Source organism: Littorina saxatilis, linkage group LG10 (genome assembly GCF_037325665.1).
Source record: "Littorina saxatilis isolate snail1 linkage group LG10, US_GU_Lsax_2.0, whole genome shotgun sequence".
Classification (NCBI taxonomy): domain Eukaryota; kingdom Metazoa; phylum Mollusca; class Gastropoda; order Littorinimorpha; family Littorinidae; genus Littorina; species Littorina saxatilis.
In genome coordinates, this window is record NC_090254.1 from 12,531,152 (window position 1) to 12,549,638 (window position 18,487).

General features: G+C 42.6%; 2 protein-coding genes across 2 annotated transcripts in view; one reads left to right on the forward strand and one right to left on the reverse strand.

Moving 5' to 3' along the window:
* Positions 1–5,087: 5,087 nt before the first annotated feature.
* Positions 5,088–9,000, reverse strand: LOC138978187 (uncharacterized). Its single transcript, XM_070350849.1, has 2 exons — positions 8,354–9,000; positions 5,088–6,122 (listed from the first exon to the last, which is right to left on the reverse strand). The coding sequence occupies exons 1-2, from the start codon at positions 8,594–8,596 to the stop codon at positions 6,024–6,026; spliced, it is 342 nt and encodes a 113-aa protein (XP_070206950.1). The 5' UTR covers positions 8,597–9,000; the 3' UTR covers positions 5,088–6,023.
* The window catches only part of LOC138978184 (uncharacterized), a 29,809-nt gene continuing 20,292 nt past the window's right edge, over positions 8,971–18,487 (forward strand). The window contains exon 1 of the mRNA XM_070350845.1: positions 8,971–9,098. The gene's annotated coding sequence lies outside the window, so the exon portion shown is untranslated. The remainder of the gene's footprint in view (positions 9,099–18,487) is intronic.

Here is an 18,487-nt window from a genome sequence, read left to right on the forward strand (position 1 = left end):
GCTTGGTATGCAGTGATGAACGTCGTACAACATTGAGCGCTTTGTGCTGAGCTTGGTATGCAGTGATGAACGTCGTACAATGAGCGCTTTGTGCTGAGCTTGGTATGCAGTGCTGAACGTGGTACAATGAGCGCTTTGTGCTGAGCTTGGTATGCAGTGCTGAACGTGGTACAATGAGCGCTTTGTGCTGAGCTTGGTATGCAGTGATGAACGTCGTACAATGAGCGCTTTGTGCTGAGCTTGGTATGCAGTGCTGAACGTCATACAATGAGCGCTTTGTGCTGAGCTTGGTATGCAGTGCTGAACGTCGTACAATGAGCACTTTGTGCTGAGCTTGGTATGCAGTGATGAACGTCGTACAATGAGCGATTTGTGCTGAGCTTGGTATGCAGTGCTGAACGTCGTACAATGAGCGATTTGTGCTGAGCTTGGTATGCAGTGATGAACGTCGTACAATGAGCGATTTGTGCTGAGCTTGGTATGCAGTGATGAACGTCGTACAATGAGCGCTTTGTGCTGAGCTTGGTATGCAGTGATGAACGTCGTACAATGAGCGCTTTGTGCTGAGCTTGGTATGCAGTGCTGAACGTCATACAGTGAGCGATTTGTGCTGAGCTTGTTATGCAGTGCTGAACGTCGTACAATGAGCGCTTTGTGCTGAGCTTGGTATGCAGTGCTGAACGTCGTACAATGAGCGCTTTGTGCTGAGCTTGGTATGCAGTGATGAACGGGGTACAATGAGCGATTTGTGCTGAGCTTGGTATGCAGTGCTGAACGTCGTACAATGAGCGATTTGTGCTGAGCTTGGTATGCAGTGCTGAACGTCGTACAATGAGCGCTTTGTGCTGAGCTTGGTATGCAGTGCTGAACGTCGTACAATGAGCGATTTGTGCTGAGCTTGGTATGCAGTGCTGAACGTCGTACAATGAGCGATTTGTGCTGAGCTTGGTATGCAGTGCTGAACGTCGTACAATGAGCGCTTCTGGGGTGATAACGCAAGACAACTCCTGTGATCTTGCCGCGAGGTTCCGCCTGTTACCATTGTTTTTTTACCGTATAAAATGCACGACTAGCACACGAACCGTTACCAAAGCGACATGCTATTTGGGACCAATGCACGTTTTTTTCCTTTCTCGTGTGATCTTGCCGCGAGGTTCCACTGTTACCAGCCGAAAGAAAGAAGGGGCATAACCTCACCAGGACTGCCCATTGTTTGATCAATGTAAACATGTGTTTTTAACTTTGTTCCTGGTTAGGCCAAAAAAAAAAAAGGTCTGTTTACGGTAACCCGACCGACCCTATTTTTTTCGCGCGACCCTAGACTTTTTTTTGGCATTTGGGGTAAAAAATAAAAAAAAATAAATCTTTTGGTTTTTTTTGCAAAATAACGTAAAAAATATGGTTTTGTGGAAAAAAAAAATTAAAAAAAAAAAATCCCGACCTACCGACCCTATTTTTTTGGCCTATGTTACCGTAAACAGACCTTTTTTTTTTTTTTTGCCTTAAGTGTTGTCTTTGTAAGATCTTTGTGCATTTTAGGCTTTTTTTAAGTTAAGGAAATATATATCTAAATAAATACTGTCACAAATGTGAACCAGTGTAAACAATTTCTGGTTACTCATTTTCATTTTGGAAAGGGGAGAGGGGGACAGGTAGGTACGTGGGGGTGGGGAGACTGTGTTACAGTTTCATGAATGGTCCACTTCATTTAAGGCTCAAGTGAGTCTTTCTGCCAAATCATGATGGTATTAAAAATTCTTTGTAACTCTGAATATATACTAGCGGAAAAAAGTTAGGGACGGGCCACTGATTTCCCCGCTGACTTTCATTTGTTTAAAACACCCTGTTCTTTCGTCAGCAAAATCAAATGGCTGTCGCATGCTACACACCAATGGGTAGGTTATGCTGTGTTAGCAGGAAAACTGCACGGGACTCCCGGGCGCAGAGCTGCAGCACGTGACTAAAATAGCAAAATCGCCAAAAAGTAGGCTGTTGTTTGGCGTGCGCACGGGTAGAATAAGGCAGGTAACATGGCAAAATTGTTGTGCACATGCAAGGACAATCCTTCGAGTGTGAATTGTGATCACGAACTCGGCTTTATAAGCCGCCGATTTTCTGCGAGCTGCCATCTCCTCACCATGCCTGCCAGACGGAAGCTGACAACATTCAACCGAGGAAGAGCAATTGCCTGGCTCCACGACGGCGTATCCAAGTGCGAAGAGGCCAGGCAACTTGGGGTATCGCATTCAGTCATTGTAAGGCTGAATCAACGGTTCCAGACGACAAACAATGTCGAGGAGAGGCCCAGGTCGGGTCGCCCCAAAAAGACTACTCCTAGGGAAGATCGTTTCATCCAACGGCAGGCGCTGCAACACCGGGCCACCACCTGCAAGGTCATCAGAGGGCAGTTACGGGAGGCCACTAACATCAACGTTAGTGAGAGGACCATCGGCAACCGCCTGCATGACGCCCGGCTGCGGAGTCGTCGTCCTGCTGTGCGTCCCCTGCTGACACAGGCTCATCGCCGGGCTCGTCTGGCCTGGAGTCGCCGCCACTTGAGATGGACGCGCCGGGACTGGGCTCAGGTCCTATTCAGTGACGAGTCCAGGTTCAACCTGTACCATTCTGACGGCCGGCGCAAGGTCTGGAGGCGTGAGGGCGAGCGTTATGAAGACGACACAGTGCATGAGAGGGTGGCCTTCGGCGGGGGCTCTGTCATGGTTTGGGGGGGCTTCAGCCTTCATCAACGCACCCCCCTGTACCATGTGGTCGGGAATCTCACTGGTCAACGCTACAGGGACGAAATTCTCGCCCCTATTGTCTTGCCGACCCTGCAGCAGATTGGCCCAAACGCCGTGTTTCAGGATGACAATGCTACTCCTCACATGGCCAGGCTTGTCAACGACTACACCCAGCAAACCGGGGTCGTCAGGATGGATTTCCCTGCCTGTTCGCCAGACATGAACCCCATAGAGCATGTATGGGACGAACTGGACAGGCAGGTGAGGGCCAACCACCAGCCTCCCAGAAACCTGCAGCAGCTGCTGCAGATGCTCCAACAGGAGTGGCAGGCCATTCCACAGGCCTTTTTCACGAAGCTTATGAACTCTATGCGGTCAAGGTGTGGTGAACTTGAGCGCAAACGTGGCGGACACACCCATTATTGACCTCATGAAAGACTTGTTATGTTTATTTGTGACCCCTCTGCTGTTTGTGGACATGAATAACCGAATCGGCTCGATGAAATAAACCCAAATTTTGCAGTTGCGTTGCACATTGACTGAAGTAAACGTGTTCCAAATTTCCGTACGATATGTTCATTCGTTCTTTTGCTGTGATTGCGTGTGTGAACCGTCCTTAACTTTTTTCCGCTAGTATATATATATTCTTATGGAAATGTATGCATCAAGAATGAAATGAAAATGAAATCACGATAACGATTTAAACAAGAAGAGCAAACGCTCGATCGAGTCACTTTCGCAGTTCTGAATATTATATGAGGCATCAGATGGACAGGAAGAAATTGCTATTCACAACACAGTGAGTCACGTTCACATAAAATTTGAGCCCGGTCACTTTTATAGTTTTCGAGAAAAGCCCAACGTTAAGTTGTGTGTTGCCGAACAGAAAAGGCTAGTTATCTCCCTTGTTTTTCTGATAACGTTCGTAAAAGGCTACAGATGTAAATACTTTGATGTAAAGAATAATCCTACAAAGTTTCAATCACATCCGATGAACTTTGTCAAAGATATAAAATGTCTAATTTTTCCTTTGACGCTGACCTGTGACCTTGAAAAAGGTCAAAGGTCAACGAAACCATCGTTAAAGTGTAGAGGTCATTGGAGGTCACGACTAAACAAAATATGAGCCCGATCGCTTTGATAGTTTCCGAGAAAAGTCCAACGTTAAGGTGGTGTCTACGGACGGCCGGCCGGCCGGCCGGACAGACTAACACTGACCGATTACATAGTCACTTTTTCTCAAGTGACTCAAAAATTATTTCTTCAAAATGTGTTTTAATGGAGATTTACCTCCAGGAATAAAAAGGTGAATCTTTGCTTATCGTCAGTACTACTGTCTTCAGTGTGAAATGAATGTTTTGTGTGTGTGTGTGTATTCAGCATTTGTGGACACCTGGTCGAGTCAAGCTGAACTTCTGCCATGATTGTCATGTTCACAACAAAAATCTGACGTTTTTAAGTGAGGATGTTAAGCAATCTTTAAAGAATTCATTCTTGTTTTGACATCTCTGGTCAGATGTCAATGTGTGTACATTTGAAATTGTTCAGATAAAAACGTATCATTATTTTTCAAATAAGTACATCAATTAAGCAGTTTTCTCCCGGGAATAAAGTTTACAATAAAAACCAAGGGAAGCAATTGGCAAGATCCTCTGAGCTTCATTGTAATCCATTGTAATCATTTATATGATCAGGAAACAAACCAACAAAAAGCAAAACAAAACAAATCTTGCGTGAACACAGATTAACATTCGTGATTGTCTTGTACAGGGTGACCCAAAAAAAAGAGTACCCAAACAAAACGTCATAAATTGAACAAAAATAAAGCAATCTTCATAAAATTTATTTACACACACAAGTAGCCTCTGCATGATTTGCACAGAAAATGTTAGCGTTCTAGCTTGTCTTTCAGGAAAGTTATGCTCATTCTACAGAACATGCTCCAAATGGCCTCCGCGCCGATTGACCGCGCAAAGTTATCAATCACCAGCACACACTCCTGTTGCGAGATTCCGCGAATGGTTGTTGTGATTGCTCGCTTGCGTTCTGCGATTGTCTGTGGGTTGTTCCTGTAGACGTTGTCTTTCAGGAACCCCCAAAGATAGAAATCTGGGGGAGGCCATTTGGAGCATGTTCTGTAGAATGAGCATAACTTTCCTGAAAGACAAGCTAGAACGCTAACATTTTCTGTTGAAATCATGCAGAGGCTACTTGTGTGTGTAAATAAATTTTATGAAGATTGCTTTATTTTTGTTCAATTTATGACGTTTTGTTTGGGTACTCTTTTTTTGGGGGTCACCCTGTATACATATTATGCATTTAAACACACACACACACACCACGACACTGTTTGCTGTAAGAAGATTATTGCACAGTTCTCAGATAATTTATGTCACACACTGACACAGAAAAAATCACATCATGATTTACCCATTGAAGTACAACAGGGATGGCCAAATCATCCGCCAGTAAAAAATCCACCGGGCTAGTAGAAACCGCCTGGCAACTCGCCCGGCTGGCCAATGAAAATTCTGGTCAAATGCGACCCTTTTGGTTGTAATATCGGGTTTAAAAGCCATATAAACACTGCAGATCAACTGTGGTATGTACCGGGCCAGCGACATTTATGCCGGGCTAGTGACTTTCTTGAAGTTACTCGCCCGGCTGGCGAGTTAAAATGTTGAGATTTGGCCATCCGTGTACAAACTGCAAAGCAGCTGAATACATGTATAATCTTCTCAAGCGCAGTTACCACAGTCTGCATAATATTCATATATATGTATACTTTCAAGTTTTGATGCAACAGTTAAAAACATATATCTGGAAAGGATGGGGCATATCAGCTGTTTGTTCTACTGACAAATAGCCCAACACTTCTCTTTTACCCCACTTGAAAAATAGTTTATGGATTGATAAATTCACAAAAAGGGCATTGCCAATTTTCTCTGGGCAAGAATACATAAAAAGTTAAATATGTCATCAAAACCAAACTGTAGTATGTATTCATAGTCGAATCCATTACATCCACACAAAAAGATAAAAATTGTACATTCCAGCACACATACACACAATCATGCAGACTCACAGTCACACAGGTACGTGCACACACACACACACACACACACACACACACACACAAAGGCAATGCAGAGACAATGCAATTCTACATACAGTAATCCTTTCAGAAGTTTCACACACATTCACACAGAAGCAATTCATTTCACACAAACACACACACACACACACACACAAGGCCAAGGCACCACAAAGATGGACACCAGACTAGGACTGCAGCATCTGGTGAAGCTGTCCACTTGCAAGCAAAGACTTGAGTTCGGAGCAGCCACCAATACACCGTCCCTTGATAAACACCCGGGGAACCTGCAAGCAAACATGTATAACATTCAAATTCAGCTTGTACATGTTTACTAAGACCTTTCTAATCATCAACACTTTGTACTCTGACACTGGGATCTGGATGCACAACCAAAAGCTCAGAAACTATGGTAGCTTAAGCTTAGTTGGCAGAGCACAGTATAAAGAGAACATGCTAGAGTGGGACCCCCCTTTTAACTTTAAGACCCGCCAATTTAAGACTTAACTTCCCTTTTAAGACCCTGTTATCTCAGACTTTCTATTCATAACCTCTGTAAAGTTACCCCCATTTTAAGACTCCCTCCTTTTTAAGACCTGATTTTCTCAGATTTGTTGAGAACTTTACAGGGGATTCCACTGTACTTCAGTTACACAAGACAGACGCACAACACAAAGCCATGTTTTCGACAAAAACACCATTGCCATGTTTTCGACAAAAACACCATTGCCATGTTTTCGACAAAAACACCATTGCCATGTTTTTGACAAAAACACCATTGCCATGTTTTTGACAAAAACACCATTTCAAAACGGGGGAAACACATGTTTTTAAAGAGGGGATGTCACACGCGAAACACACAGATGAAGCGCGGTGCGTGTTTTCACATAAATGTCAGTCAGTGTCAGCTTGACCCGTCCAGCTATCGCCCTGTGTTTGGGTTTGTAAACAACACGGCTGGCAGTGCCCACTGATACGGTCAGTGTCAGCTTGACCCGTCCAGCTACCGAGCTGTGTTTGGGTTTGTAAACAACACGGCTGGCAAGGCCACTGATATTATTGCCTCTCTTCAATCGTGACAGGCTCCATAGACTCTAGTTAGGATTCATGGGTCCGATACTACCCTGAATCGGTACCACATCTGAGTCGGCCATTTTTTTTCTATCTCCGTGGTGCCGGAAACCGCGTCACGTGAGTTGATCGTCCGCGTTCATTGGCTGACTACCAAAATGTGTTTTCAGATTTTAGAGCATGCTCCAAAACCCAAAACACGATGCGAAAACACGAAACAGTGTTTTCTGAAACGCGTTTTGGGGGATGTCACACGGGAAACACGCTGTTTTGTGTTTGTTTTGAAAGAAAACACTGTTTTGTGTTGTGCGTCTGACATGGCCTTTACTGCCAAAGTCTCAGGGCTAGGAAACATGAAAACACCCCTGAAAACATCAGTGCACACAAAAATCGGGTAGCACCATAACATGGCAGCTTGCTTTCCCCAAGCAGAAAGCGCATTACCTGTTTGGCTGTAACCTCACAGGACCATACAATACTGTATCCTTATCCTTATGAGTTATGTCTTTGATGATCTGAAATGAATGTGTGGTGCATGTGCGCCTGCTAAAGCCAAAGGACATTCTTGGGCTTTACCCACCATTCTCCACTCCACCACATACACAATAATAAAAGGAAAAATGCACAAGCAGTAAAAAAACAAAACAACAGATAAATGTATACACATATTAAAACATTTCATTAAAATGATTGTTATAGAAGGAAACGATTGTGCTCTAGGCATGCGCGAGCACACACACATACGATGCACCCAGCCACAAACACACACACAAACAAGTCGCGTAAGGCGAAATTACTACATTTAGTCAAGCTGTGGAACTCACAGAATGAAACTGAACGTAGTCTGCCGCTAGTGCAAAAGGCAGTGAAAGTGACGAGCCTGTTTGGCGCGGTAGCGGTTGCGCTGTGCTTCATAGCACGCTTTACTGTACCTCTCTTTGTTTTAACTTTCTGAGCGTGTTTTTCATCCAAACATATCATATCTATATGTTTATGGAATCAGGAACCGACAAGGAATAAGATGAAATAGTTTTTAAAACGATTTTGGAAATTTAATTTTAATCATAATTTTTATATTTTTAATTTTCAGAGCTTGTTTTTAATCCGAATATAACATATTTATATGTTTTTGGAATCAGAACATGATGAAGAATAAAATAAAAGTAATTTTGGATCGTTTTATAAAAAAATAATTTTAATTACAACTTTCACTGTTTCACTTTCAGATTTTTAATGACCAAAGTCATAGATTAATTTGTAAGCCTCCATGCTGAAATGCAATACCGAAGTCCGGCCTTCGTCGAAGATTGCTTGGCCAAAATTTCAATCAATTTGATTGAAAATTGAGGGTGTGACCCTCGTCTCGATTCCCCCCTCTATGTTAAAACATTTAGTCAAAACTTGACTAAATCTAGTAAATGTAAAAAGCAACAAAACAAATGCTCACAGTTCTGGCTTTGGTCATGGCTTCAAGGACGTTCTGCATCACTGGGCCCTGCTCCATTTTATCCAGTTCTAGCACTTTGGCTGTCACGCCCATGTTGTTGAATATTCCTTTGGCCGTTTTGCAGTACGGGCAGTGCGACTTGGAGAACAGCACCACTTCGTTGTCCTGCACGGTGTTTTGTACCAGCACCGCTTCCTTGCTCCTCATGTTCACTCCTGTGTCTGAACTGAACAGTCCTCCCATGATGAGTTAGTTGTGTGATTTGACGTTCTTGATGCTCGTAATGTCTTGATATTTGTGTTTTTCTTTTGCTTTTTGGGACTTTCTGGTGTGTCCTTCAATGGTCTGTATGATTTACAGTAAACGTTTCTTGAATGTTATTAGTTACATTCGATTAGTTTACTGCGCAAAAACCAAGTAAATCCCTGCTACCTTTCTGAATCTTTTTAACTTGTGAATGAGATTTTGTGTAAACCTGTGAGTGTCAACAACACCCGAGTAACAGAGAAAATCACTTCAAGGGAGGTAATCGCATTTGATTGTAATAACTAAAAACTGTGTATCAATTTCAAAGTTATATCCCTTGATTTCCAAGAAACTTTTCCTGGTTTCAAAGAATTCAATAATGACCACACGTTCAGTTTGAATAGCAGGATGTGTTTTTCAATGGCGCGTTGAAGTGATCTGACCTCAAACTTGGTGTTATACGAATTGCTACTTCCACAGCCAAACTTCAGCTTCAAAGGTAAGTCAATCTGTGTTCTCCACAAATTAAGCCACTTCTTCCCTGGCTGAAACTGAGTAGAACAGAATGTCTCAGTTATTACTGCACAGGTAATCAACACTTCACATGCATAGTACAAGAAGCAGGTCCGAGGATATAAACATGTACTTTCAAGCAAGCTTTATGCAAGTATTAGGTACTGGATTATAAGATAGAAATTATAATATTAATATAATAGCTGACCTTCTTCTATAGATCTGTTACTGTGTTAGTGTTATGCCGTCCTTGCAAAAATAAACTGCTCCATTTACAAGTGAGATTTGAAAGGCATGATGTATTTCAGTCAAATCATTGTATGAGAGCATACACATGTACAGACCACGTGTTCATACACACAAACACAAACAAAAACACACACACAAATTTATCCACACATTCTCGAAATTGAGGTACAGTACATTAAAACAAAACCATGGCGGAACAAAACCAAAACAAAACTGACTTAGAATAGGTCTAAAATGATCGTACGACTAAGTTTCTGCTTAATATGATCGTAAAACCGATCGCCGATCATGTTCCAGTAAAAACTGCGTTGGGCCGGATGTGATTGCTCAATAATATTTGCTGTCAGTGTCATGTTGTGATGCCACATCAAATGTTACAATTTACATACATGTCGTCGAGTCATTTTCGTTATCCCTCGCTTGCGTTTTGCGCGTTTAACTCAAAAATACATCTTTACGTGCTATTAAAAACAGTTAAGTGTTTAGTTTGTACAATATGAAGACAGAGTTTCAACTGAAGGGTCGGGCAAACACCCCTTACCTGTCTGTTTTGACCGTGGAAGTTCCGTTTTTGCACAACAGATGGTGGTAGGGGACAGTACTCGTGTTCAATTCTGCGAGTATAAAGGAGTGCTCTCCTCTTGAAACGTCGTCTGCTCTCAGTCGCTTGTTTTACAGCGTGTGTGTGTGTGTGTGTGTGTGTGTGTGTGTGTGTGTGTGTGTGTGTGTTTGTTATTTTCAACATCAGCTGTGTTTCAACCCTTTTTAATTGGACTACTGACTTGAAATCGCAGGCGGCCTAAAACTAATAGGCACGTCGATTTGACCCTGATCAGTCTGAGCAATCTGAACCAGTGTATCAATGATGTTACCTTGTTTGCATTTCCAGTTAAGACTGTAACAACAATGCCCTTTGGTTGGCATCTGAAAATAATGTACCTGTCTGTTTTGTTGTGTGTCCGAGCTTATTCACTGGCTTTGTCAGTGGTCAGTAGTCTCTGTTCTTTATTTGCTTGTTTTCACGTGACTTTCAGTGATTGTGAGTGTTGCTTTGCGTGTTTGCTTGCTTGCTGGATTTGTATTTTTGTGTCTTTTTTTCGTTCTTTCTAAATTCAAATATGTTGATTCATACACCCTGAATTAAAACTACTCATCTTGGTGACGCTAAAACGTCTTTATTGTCGTCAATCAGGGTTTTTTTTTGTTGAAGAAATGGGCAATCAAGCAGGTGCTATTGTTTATACGTAAGCCATACAGGCTTGCACTGACTTCAGTGGTAATGCCAAAAGATTTGACATTTTATGTTCCACAGTGCAAAATAGCACCTCCTCTGCGGGTTACACCCCCCCCCCCCCCAGCCCGACCCCATTACCTCCCGGGCTTTGCCAACAAAAAACAAGTCGCGTAAGGCGAAAATACAATATTTAGTCAAGTAGCTGCCATTTTTCAGCAAGACTCGTAGCATCGTCAGTCCACCGCTCATGGCAAAGGCAGTGAAATTGACAAGAAGAGCGGGGTAGTAGTTGCGCTAAGAAGGATAGCACGCTTTTCTGTACCTCTCTTTGTTTTAACTTTCTGAGCGTGTTTTTAATCCAAACATATCATATCTATATGTTTTTGGAATCAGGAACCGACAAGGAATAAGATGAAAGTGTTTTTAAATTGATTTGGACAATTTAATTTTGATAATAATTTTTATATATTTAATTTTCAGAGCTTGTTTTTAATCCGAATATAACATATTTATATGTTTTTGGAATCAGCAAATGATGGAGAATAAGATAAACGTAAATTTGGATCGTTTTATAAATGTTTATTTTTTTTTACAATTTTCCGATTTTTAATGACCAAAGTCATTAATTAATTTTTAAGCCACCAAGCTGAAATGCAATACCGAACCCCGGGCTTCGTCGAAGATTACTTGACCAAAATTTGAACCAATTTGGTTGAAAAATGAGGGCGTGACAGTGCCGCCTCAACTTTCACGAAAAGCCGGATATGACGTCATGAAAGACATTTATCAAAAAAATGAAAAAAACGTATGGGGATATCATACCCAGGAACTTTCATGTCAAATTTCATAAAGATCGGTCCAGTAGTTTGGTCTGAATCGCTCTACACGCACGCACACACACACACACACACACACACACAGACAGACAGACAGACACACGCACATACACCACGACCCTCGTTTCGATTCCCCCTCGATGTTAAAATATTTAGTCAAAACTTGACTAAATATAAAAATCAAGTTGCTAAACAGGATAACTTGAACTACGCGTTCCTTCAGTGTGCGGCGTTCGCTGGGCAGGGCAAAACGCCAGTGATTTTGTCAGTGCTGTGAGGAAAACAGTGAAACAGTATAAACAGGAACTCTACCGGGTAACGTAGAGTATGTATACACTCACGCCTTTGCTGTAAGCACGTGTGCCATATAAGGAAAAGAGCGCGCGCTAAGGGGTTCGGTGTGATCGCGTGCCCAACGGCTTCGCACGTGCAAACTAGTGAGTGTGTTCTCTCGTGATAGACTTCGGCCGGGGACTTGGAAGCTGGTATACTTTGATGATACACAGCCTGAAACTGTGATATGGCTAAAAAGTAGTGGGAATTTGCCTACTTTCGCTATTTTTTTTTTCTCCTGGGTAGGATGGGATTTTTGTTTCGCTTTTTTTGCCGTTTTTCGATGTCGCACAGGAATGTTCCCTCTCTTTGTACAGATGTAAAAATGCATATTTTGTCGTATTAGACGGTTAGTGTCACGTTGGGACACGCATCGTACGCACGCACGCACGCACAAAAGCACAAAAGCACAAATACACATACGTCCACAGACTCGTACAACTGACAACACTCTGTGTATGCATGCGTGCGTGCGCGTGCGTGTGTGAGTGTGTCGTAGTGTCAGTGTGTGTGTGCATCATGTGTGTGTGTGTGTCTCTCTCTCTCGGGGGTCTCACTCTCTCTCTCTCTCTCTCTCTCTCTCTCTCTCTAAGTATGTCTTGTCTTGTCTCTCTCTCTCAGTCTCTCTCTCTCTCTCTCTCTCTCAGTCTCTCTCTCTCTCTCAGTCTCTCTCTCTCTCTTTCTCTCTTGTGAGTCTGCAACTGACTATAGTGACTGATTTGCAACAGGATGCGTATTTTTAAAGGCAGAGTAAGCCTCCCGTAAACCATCACAGATACGGTCAGGCTTTTTACACACAGTACAAACACCCTTTCATTTAAACACTCACCAATTGAGAACATCCTAGGTGCCCTCCGTAAAGAGCGAACAATTTTCAAAGAATTTATTTTTGCGTGGTTTATCTTACCCCTGAGCCATCGTGAACCCGTGTGATCCAGTTTTCCCTTTTCACAATGCAGTCGTCATAGTTAGTCATTTGAATGCGACTCGACGTGAGCTTATCTACAATAGCACGTTTTTTTATGCACGAAACAACGGCTGTGGTTCACAAGAACTCTAGCGATGGCTTTTGACTGTTGAGAGGAACGGCGATTTGCACTGATAAACCGGCCGTCGTCTGCTACGACCCTTGCGTGACCCTGCTTCCGGGCTTTTCTTTTTTTAAACTTTCACAACTTCGAATTGTTCTGATCTTGTCTTGATGAAAAACGAATTCTTTTATGATTAAAGAATGTTTGTGTAACAAGCTGTCAATTTATTATTTAGATTTTAAAAGTTAGGTCTAGCGCAAAAACGAGGCGCCGTTGTTGTTAACGGAACAAGTCTACGAAAATAAATTCTTGGAAAATGTCTCACGCTCGACAGAAAGCAGCCAGGATGTTCCCGTTCGGTGAGCGTTCAAATGGAAGTATGCTTGTACTGTATTTAGACGCTCGGGGAGCTCTGTGATGGTTTACGGGAGGCTTACTGTGCCTTTAAGTGCATTCCATTTCAGCGACCTTCATTTGGGATCCCAGGAATGCAGAATGAAACAAATTTGTAAAAACATTTCTTTGGAGCGATGTAGAGCAACAAATACGAAAATAGTTACACGGATGGACGATTTGCGGGGTAGCCTACACGCCAACTCTAAACGGTTTGAGGAAAAGCCCGGGCCAATAATAGATAATGTGCCAGTGCCACTGCTGAAAATGTTAATCCCGGCATTGTTCATAAACAACAAAACCAAACAAGCAAATAGGAAGCACATGTTTTAATACAAAAATCACCAATATAAATGGCGATTTCAGATTGTTGTAGTGATGTGCGTGTTCGTAATGCACTGGATATCATTTTTGAGACGATCTGTAACTGTTGTTAGAGACTCAGACATACATACAGCTGTTGTTTATTCATGTTTTACGATTTATACCTGCACGTAGAAATCAATTACAGTCGATGCCACATAAATTATATCCGTCTAAACATACATACACATACACACACACACGTCGTGCACACACACACTGCACACACACACACACACACACACACACACACACACACACACACACACAAACACATACACACACACACACACACACACACACACATATACATATTAGTACATACACACACAATCACACACACACACACACCGTGACACACACACACACACACACACACACACACACACACACATTCAGTCCACGCTCTCTTTCATCCATCCTGTACTCACCTCTCTTTCTCTCTCTCTCTCTCTCTCTCTGTCTCTCTCTCTCTCTCTCTCTCTCTCTCTCTCTCTCTCTCTCCCGATCCACCACCCCCCAAACTACATACACTCAGAGTTATACCAGGGGCCTATATTTAGATATATAGATACTGATATTGCTCTGTCTCTCTCTCTCTCTCTCTCTCTCTCTCTCTCTCTCTCTCTCTCTCGCCCCCCTCACGGCCTCCCCTCCCCCCCCCCCCCCCCCTCCCCTCCACAAACAACACACATAATTTTTCTTTCTCAGTCCGCACATCATCAACCCCTCACACACCCTCACACATAGTCTCCCAGAGATGTATATATTATTACTCAGGAGAGAAATGCACGCGCCAACAAGCAGCAGCTCACGCGCCGTGCACTCAACTTCCTTATTTGTAAAAGCAGAAAGGGCCGTGGCCTGGCACACAGCAGTACACTCAGGTAAGATACACATCGCACCCCATGTGTGCTCGCTTTTGCCGCATGCCACTCCAGGCAATTCTGGCATTACAGAATGATTCTGGCATCGGTGTCTACAGCCATCTACACAACAAGCACCGATTTAGCACTGTGAATGTGAAAGCAGGGGCACATGGTAAAGGGGTGATGGTGGTGGGTGGGGAGGGGGGATATGCGCTAGCATTTGGATAGTAAGAAATATGAAATAGAAACAGAGCACGTACATAACACCCCCCCCCCCCCCCCCCTACCCTAATGTGATGTGCTTGTGCGGTGTAAAACAGTGGCGTTAAAACCGTTGTGTTGCCCACATACATCATTTATAACCCAACCCTTCCTTCTTTACCCGTCTTACCCTCCCCCCCCCCCCCTACCCTCATCAAGTTCAAAACCTCTGTCCTCGACCTCCTACAGAGCACATTTCTATCTCTTCTCTCTATTTTCCCCTCCCCTTGGTTGTTTTGTTCGCTCAAAACGGTTTTATATTTTTCTCCTCTCATCTGTAGTCATTTCGCTTCACGCGACTTGTCTTGTCAGTTTGTATATTTTCCTCCTCTCATCTGTAGTCATTTCGCTTCACGCGACTTGTCTTGTCAGTTTGTATATTTTCCTCCTCTCATCTGTAGTCATTTCGCTTCACGCGACTTGTCTTGTCAGTTTGTATATTTTCCTCCTCTCATCTGTAGTCATTTCGCTTCACGCGACTTGTCTTGCTTTAGTAACTACTTTTTTTATGCAAATCCCATGGCCCATTGCCGATTTCTCCTTCAGTATCACGATGCCGTCTCTCCTTTCCTGTGTGTGTGTGTGTGTGTGTGTGTGTGTGAGGTGTGTGTTTGTGTGTATGTATGTGTGTGTGTCACGTGTGCGTGCGCGCGTTCGTTCAGTCTTTCTCACTCTCTCTCGCTTCCTCTCTCTCTCTCTCTCTCTCTCTCTCTCTCTCTCTCTCTCTCTCTCTCTCTCTCTCTCTCTCTCTACTACTTTTGTGCGCCCGTTCGAGTTCCTGCACTCAAAAGGGCAAGTGAGTTACCGTGACGATTCTGTGTGTCTAAACTTATCACTACCGTGATATTGTGCACAGGTTCGTGTTCTATGGCAACTGGAGTTGTGATCCTACGTTTAAAACCCCTTTTGTTTTTGCTTTTTAGCAAAACCCGTGAAAAGAGAAAAGGAGGACTGTGTCTTTAAGGATAGATCTACAACTGAGTGCCAGCCCTGCATTGTGTGTGAGCATAATCGCGCTGCCTTCATCATATTGAGGAATCTTCAAACTAACTTTGTTAACTGTGTTCTACAGCTAAATTCGTGACCTGACTTGGACGTGCTCGCTTCTTATAAGTGCCTCAGGTCGGTCACGCTATAGTGACGGCATTGTATGTGTATTTTCATCTGCATGGAAAGCGGCTGGTGTTTCGACGATATTATAGTCTGAACACGTGATGCATAATTGAGATTCTACTTCTCTGTGCAAGACTTGTGTTAAGAACCTATTACAACATAAACTAAGTTGACGGTGAGCTAAATATTTGCATGAACTACTGGCTTTGGGCCGAGTTTGTCAACTGTTCAGCCTCAACTGAATTTCACCAGGGCTGTTAACCTTGTGTCTCCTTGTTTTCTGTGAACATTTTGTTCATCTTGCATTTAAGCTTAATTATCTAGTATCCCGTTGTTTGTTGTGGGATTTGCTTTACCTTTTGTTCGGTCACCCTTCATTTTTAAGCAACAATTTGTTTCTTTATTTTTGATTGCATACTTTTGTGTGCTGCTATCTCATCCTGTATCATCCTGTTCTAAATAGCAACTATAATTACTCTGATTTATCCCGGGAGTGTAAGTGATGAATGCCACTTAATCCGAATCGTGTGACGTTTTGTCGTGTAGGCCTAAAGTGAAAGCTTGTGTCTCTGAATGCATACTGTGCATTGTCAGCGCTCGCTTTGTGTTGTGGGAATCTTGACATTTACTTGGAGAAATCCTTGTGCGTTTATGATATACTAGAACTGTTGTCTTGACTGCTCCGGATACTCATATTTCTGGATTTTGTTTGCTTTATTCCAGCGTCGCGGACGACGCTGGTATCTGCGGTCGGGAAGACTTTCCACGAATTTGCCACAGGGCGCCGCCATGTTTTCTGTGCTCGACTGCGAGCAGACCACAGGCACATTACACCCAAAATTCTTGTAGGCATACACAGACGCAACATAGCATATACAGACAATAACACCCACAACACTTCAACTGCATATGAAAGGAATAAAAATAAATCCGCAAATCAGTCGCGCACAATACACCAGTTAGAAAAACAAGGAGTACCAAAGCGGCGTGCAGAAACTAAACTGACTCGGAGACTGAGAAGAAACATTTATCACACGATGTGGATAGCAAACATTAAAATAAAACAGATAAGTCAAGCAAAAAATAAACACAAATATCGAAAACACAATAAACAAAGGTAAAGAAAACAAAAAGAGATGCTTGCCGACAGTCAGTGTGTGTGTGCGTGGTTTGCCGTGTGCGTCAGCGGGGTGTGTGTGCGTGTGTGCGTGCGCGTGCATGCGTTCGTAGGCTACGTTCTTGCGTGTGTGCGTTCGAATGAGAAAGAAGAGAGAGAGAGGATTGAACAATGAGGTCACGTTCTCTGTCACATGAATACATATACACACACTGAAGGCTACTTCGGACACGAACACTTGCCAACAACTGTGGTTGGACATGCTTTTGAAATGTAATATTTTTTCGACATGATTTCTGGACATACGAATCCCGCTGTGTTGCCTACTGATGTTGCGAATGATGAAGGTTTTGAGTTGACTGACCTTGAGGAGGGATTGCATCAGGCGTTTATCGTCTCAAATTATATCCTTGCTACTTTTCAGGAGTCAACTATTGCCATTCATGGTAACTTGGATAGTCAATGTTTTTATTTGTTTGATTCCCATCAAAGAAACAGAAATGGTAACCATTCTTCAAATGGCGCTGCAGTTTTGATGTCATCAAGTTAATTCCTTTGCAGAATTGATTGATTTTCTCAAAAGCCATTATCAATGTGTTTATCAATTAACACCTGTTCATTTCTGTCCAACTGCAATGCAAACTCAATGTGGAGGAAACAAGGATTCATTACAAACAAGTCATCCCTGTACATCAACAGATTTATGTACCTCAATCAATACTGCTAGTATGAGTGACAGGAATCTAAAAGAAAAAACAACCAAACGCAAATGTACTACTACTTCTACGACTCGTTTGAATGTAAAACAGAAATGTAACACTATCTGTGACAATGACGGTTCTACGACTCGTTTGAAGGACAGTATAGATCGAACCTTAACCCACAACTACGACAATTTGTGTCAGACTTTTTTGAACAGGAAAATATGCCTCTGTTCAACAGTAACCAAAACATGGAAGATGTTTTTGAAACTTTACAGAAATGTAACACTAGCCTATCTGTGACAATGTTGCTTTTGAATTGAACCCACATTTGTTGAACAGGAGAGAATGTTCCTGTTCAACAGTGCCCAAAACACTGAATCTGACGTTTTTGAATCTTTTCTGTCATCTAACTGAATCTGACGTTTTTGAATCTTTTCTGTCATCTAACCCAATTGCTCATGACTTCATCGATCTTGAACATGCCTACTTTTCAAAGAAAGACAGACAAAAGCGAAATCTGCATGTTAGCCATCTGCCTGAAATGGTCAATGCACTTTTGTAAAATTGTCACAGCTGTTATGCACTTTTGTGAAATGGTCAGTGCTGTTGTGCACTTATGCAAAACTTGGTGCTGTGCTGTTAACATTTGAACAAAATGCATTTTGTTCCAATGTTTAGTGCAACTTGCTACTGTATAATCGCTGTATGCGCTTTGTGGTAATAATGCACTGTTGTGAAAAGTTTGCGCTAAATGTTGGCACTATGCATCATTGTTGGAGCACCCTCCTGTAGATGCACCATGCTGAAAAATGTACTTATGAATCAAGCATTGACTGAAATAAACAATTTATATATCCAGCACAACATGCAAT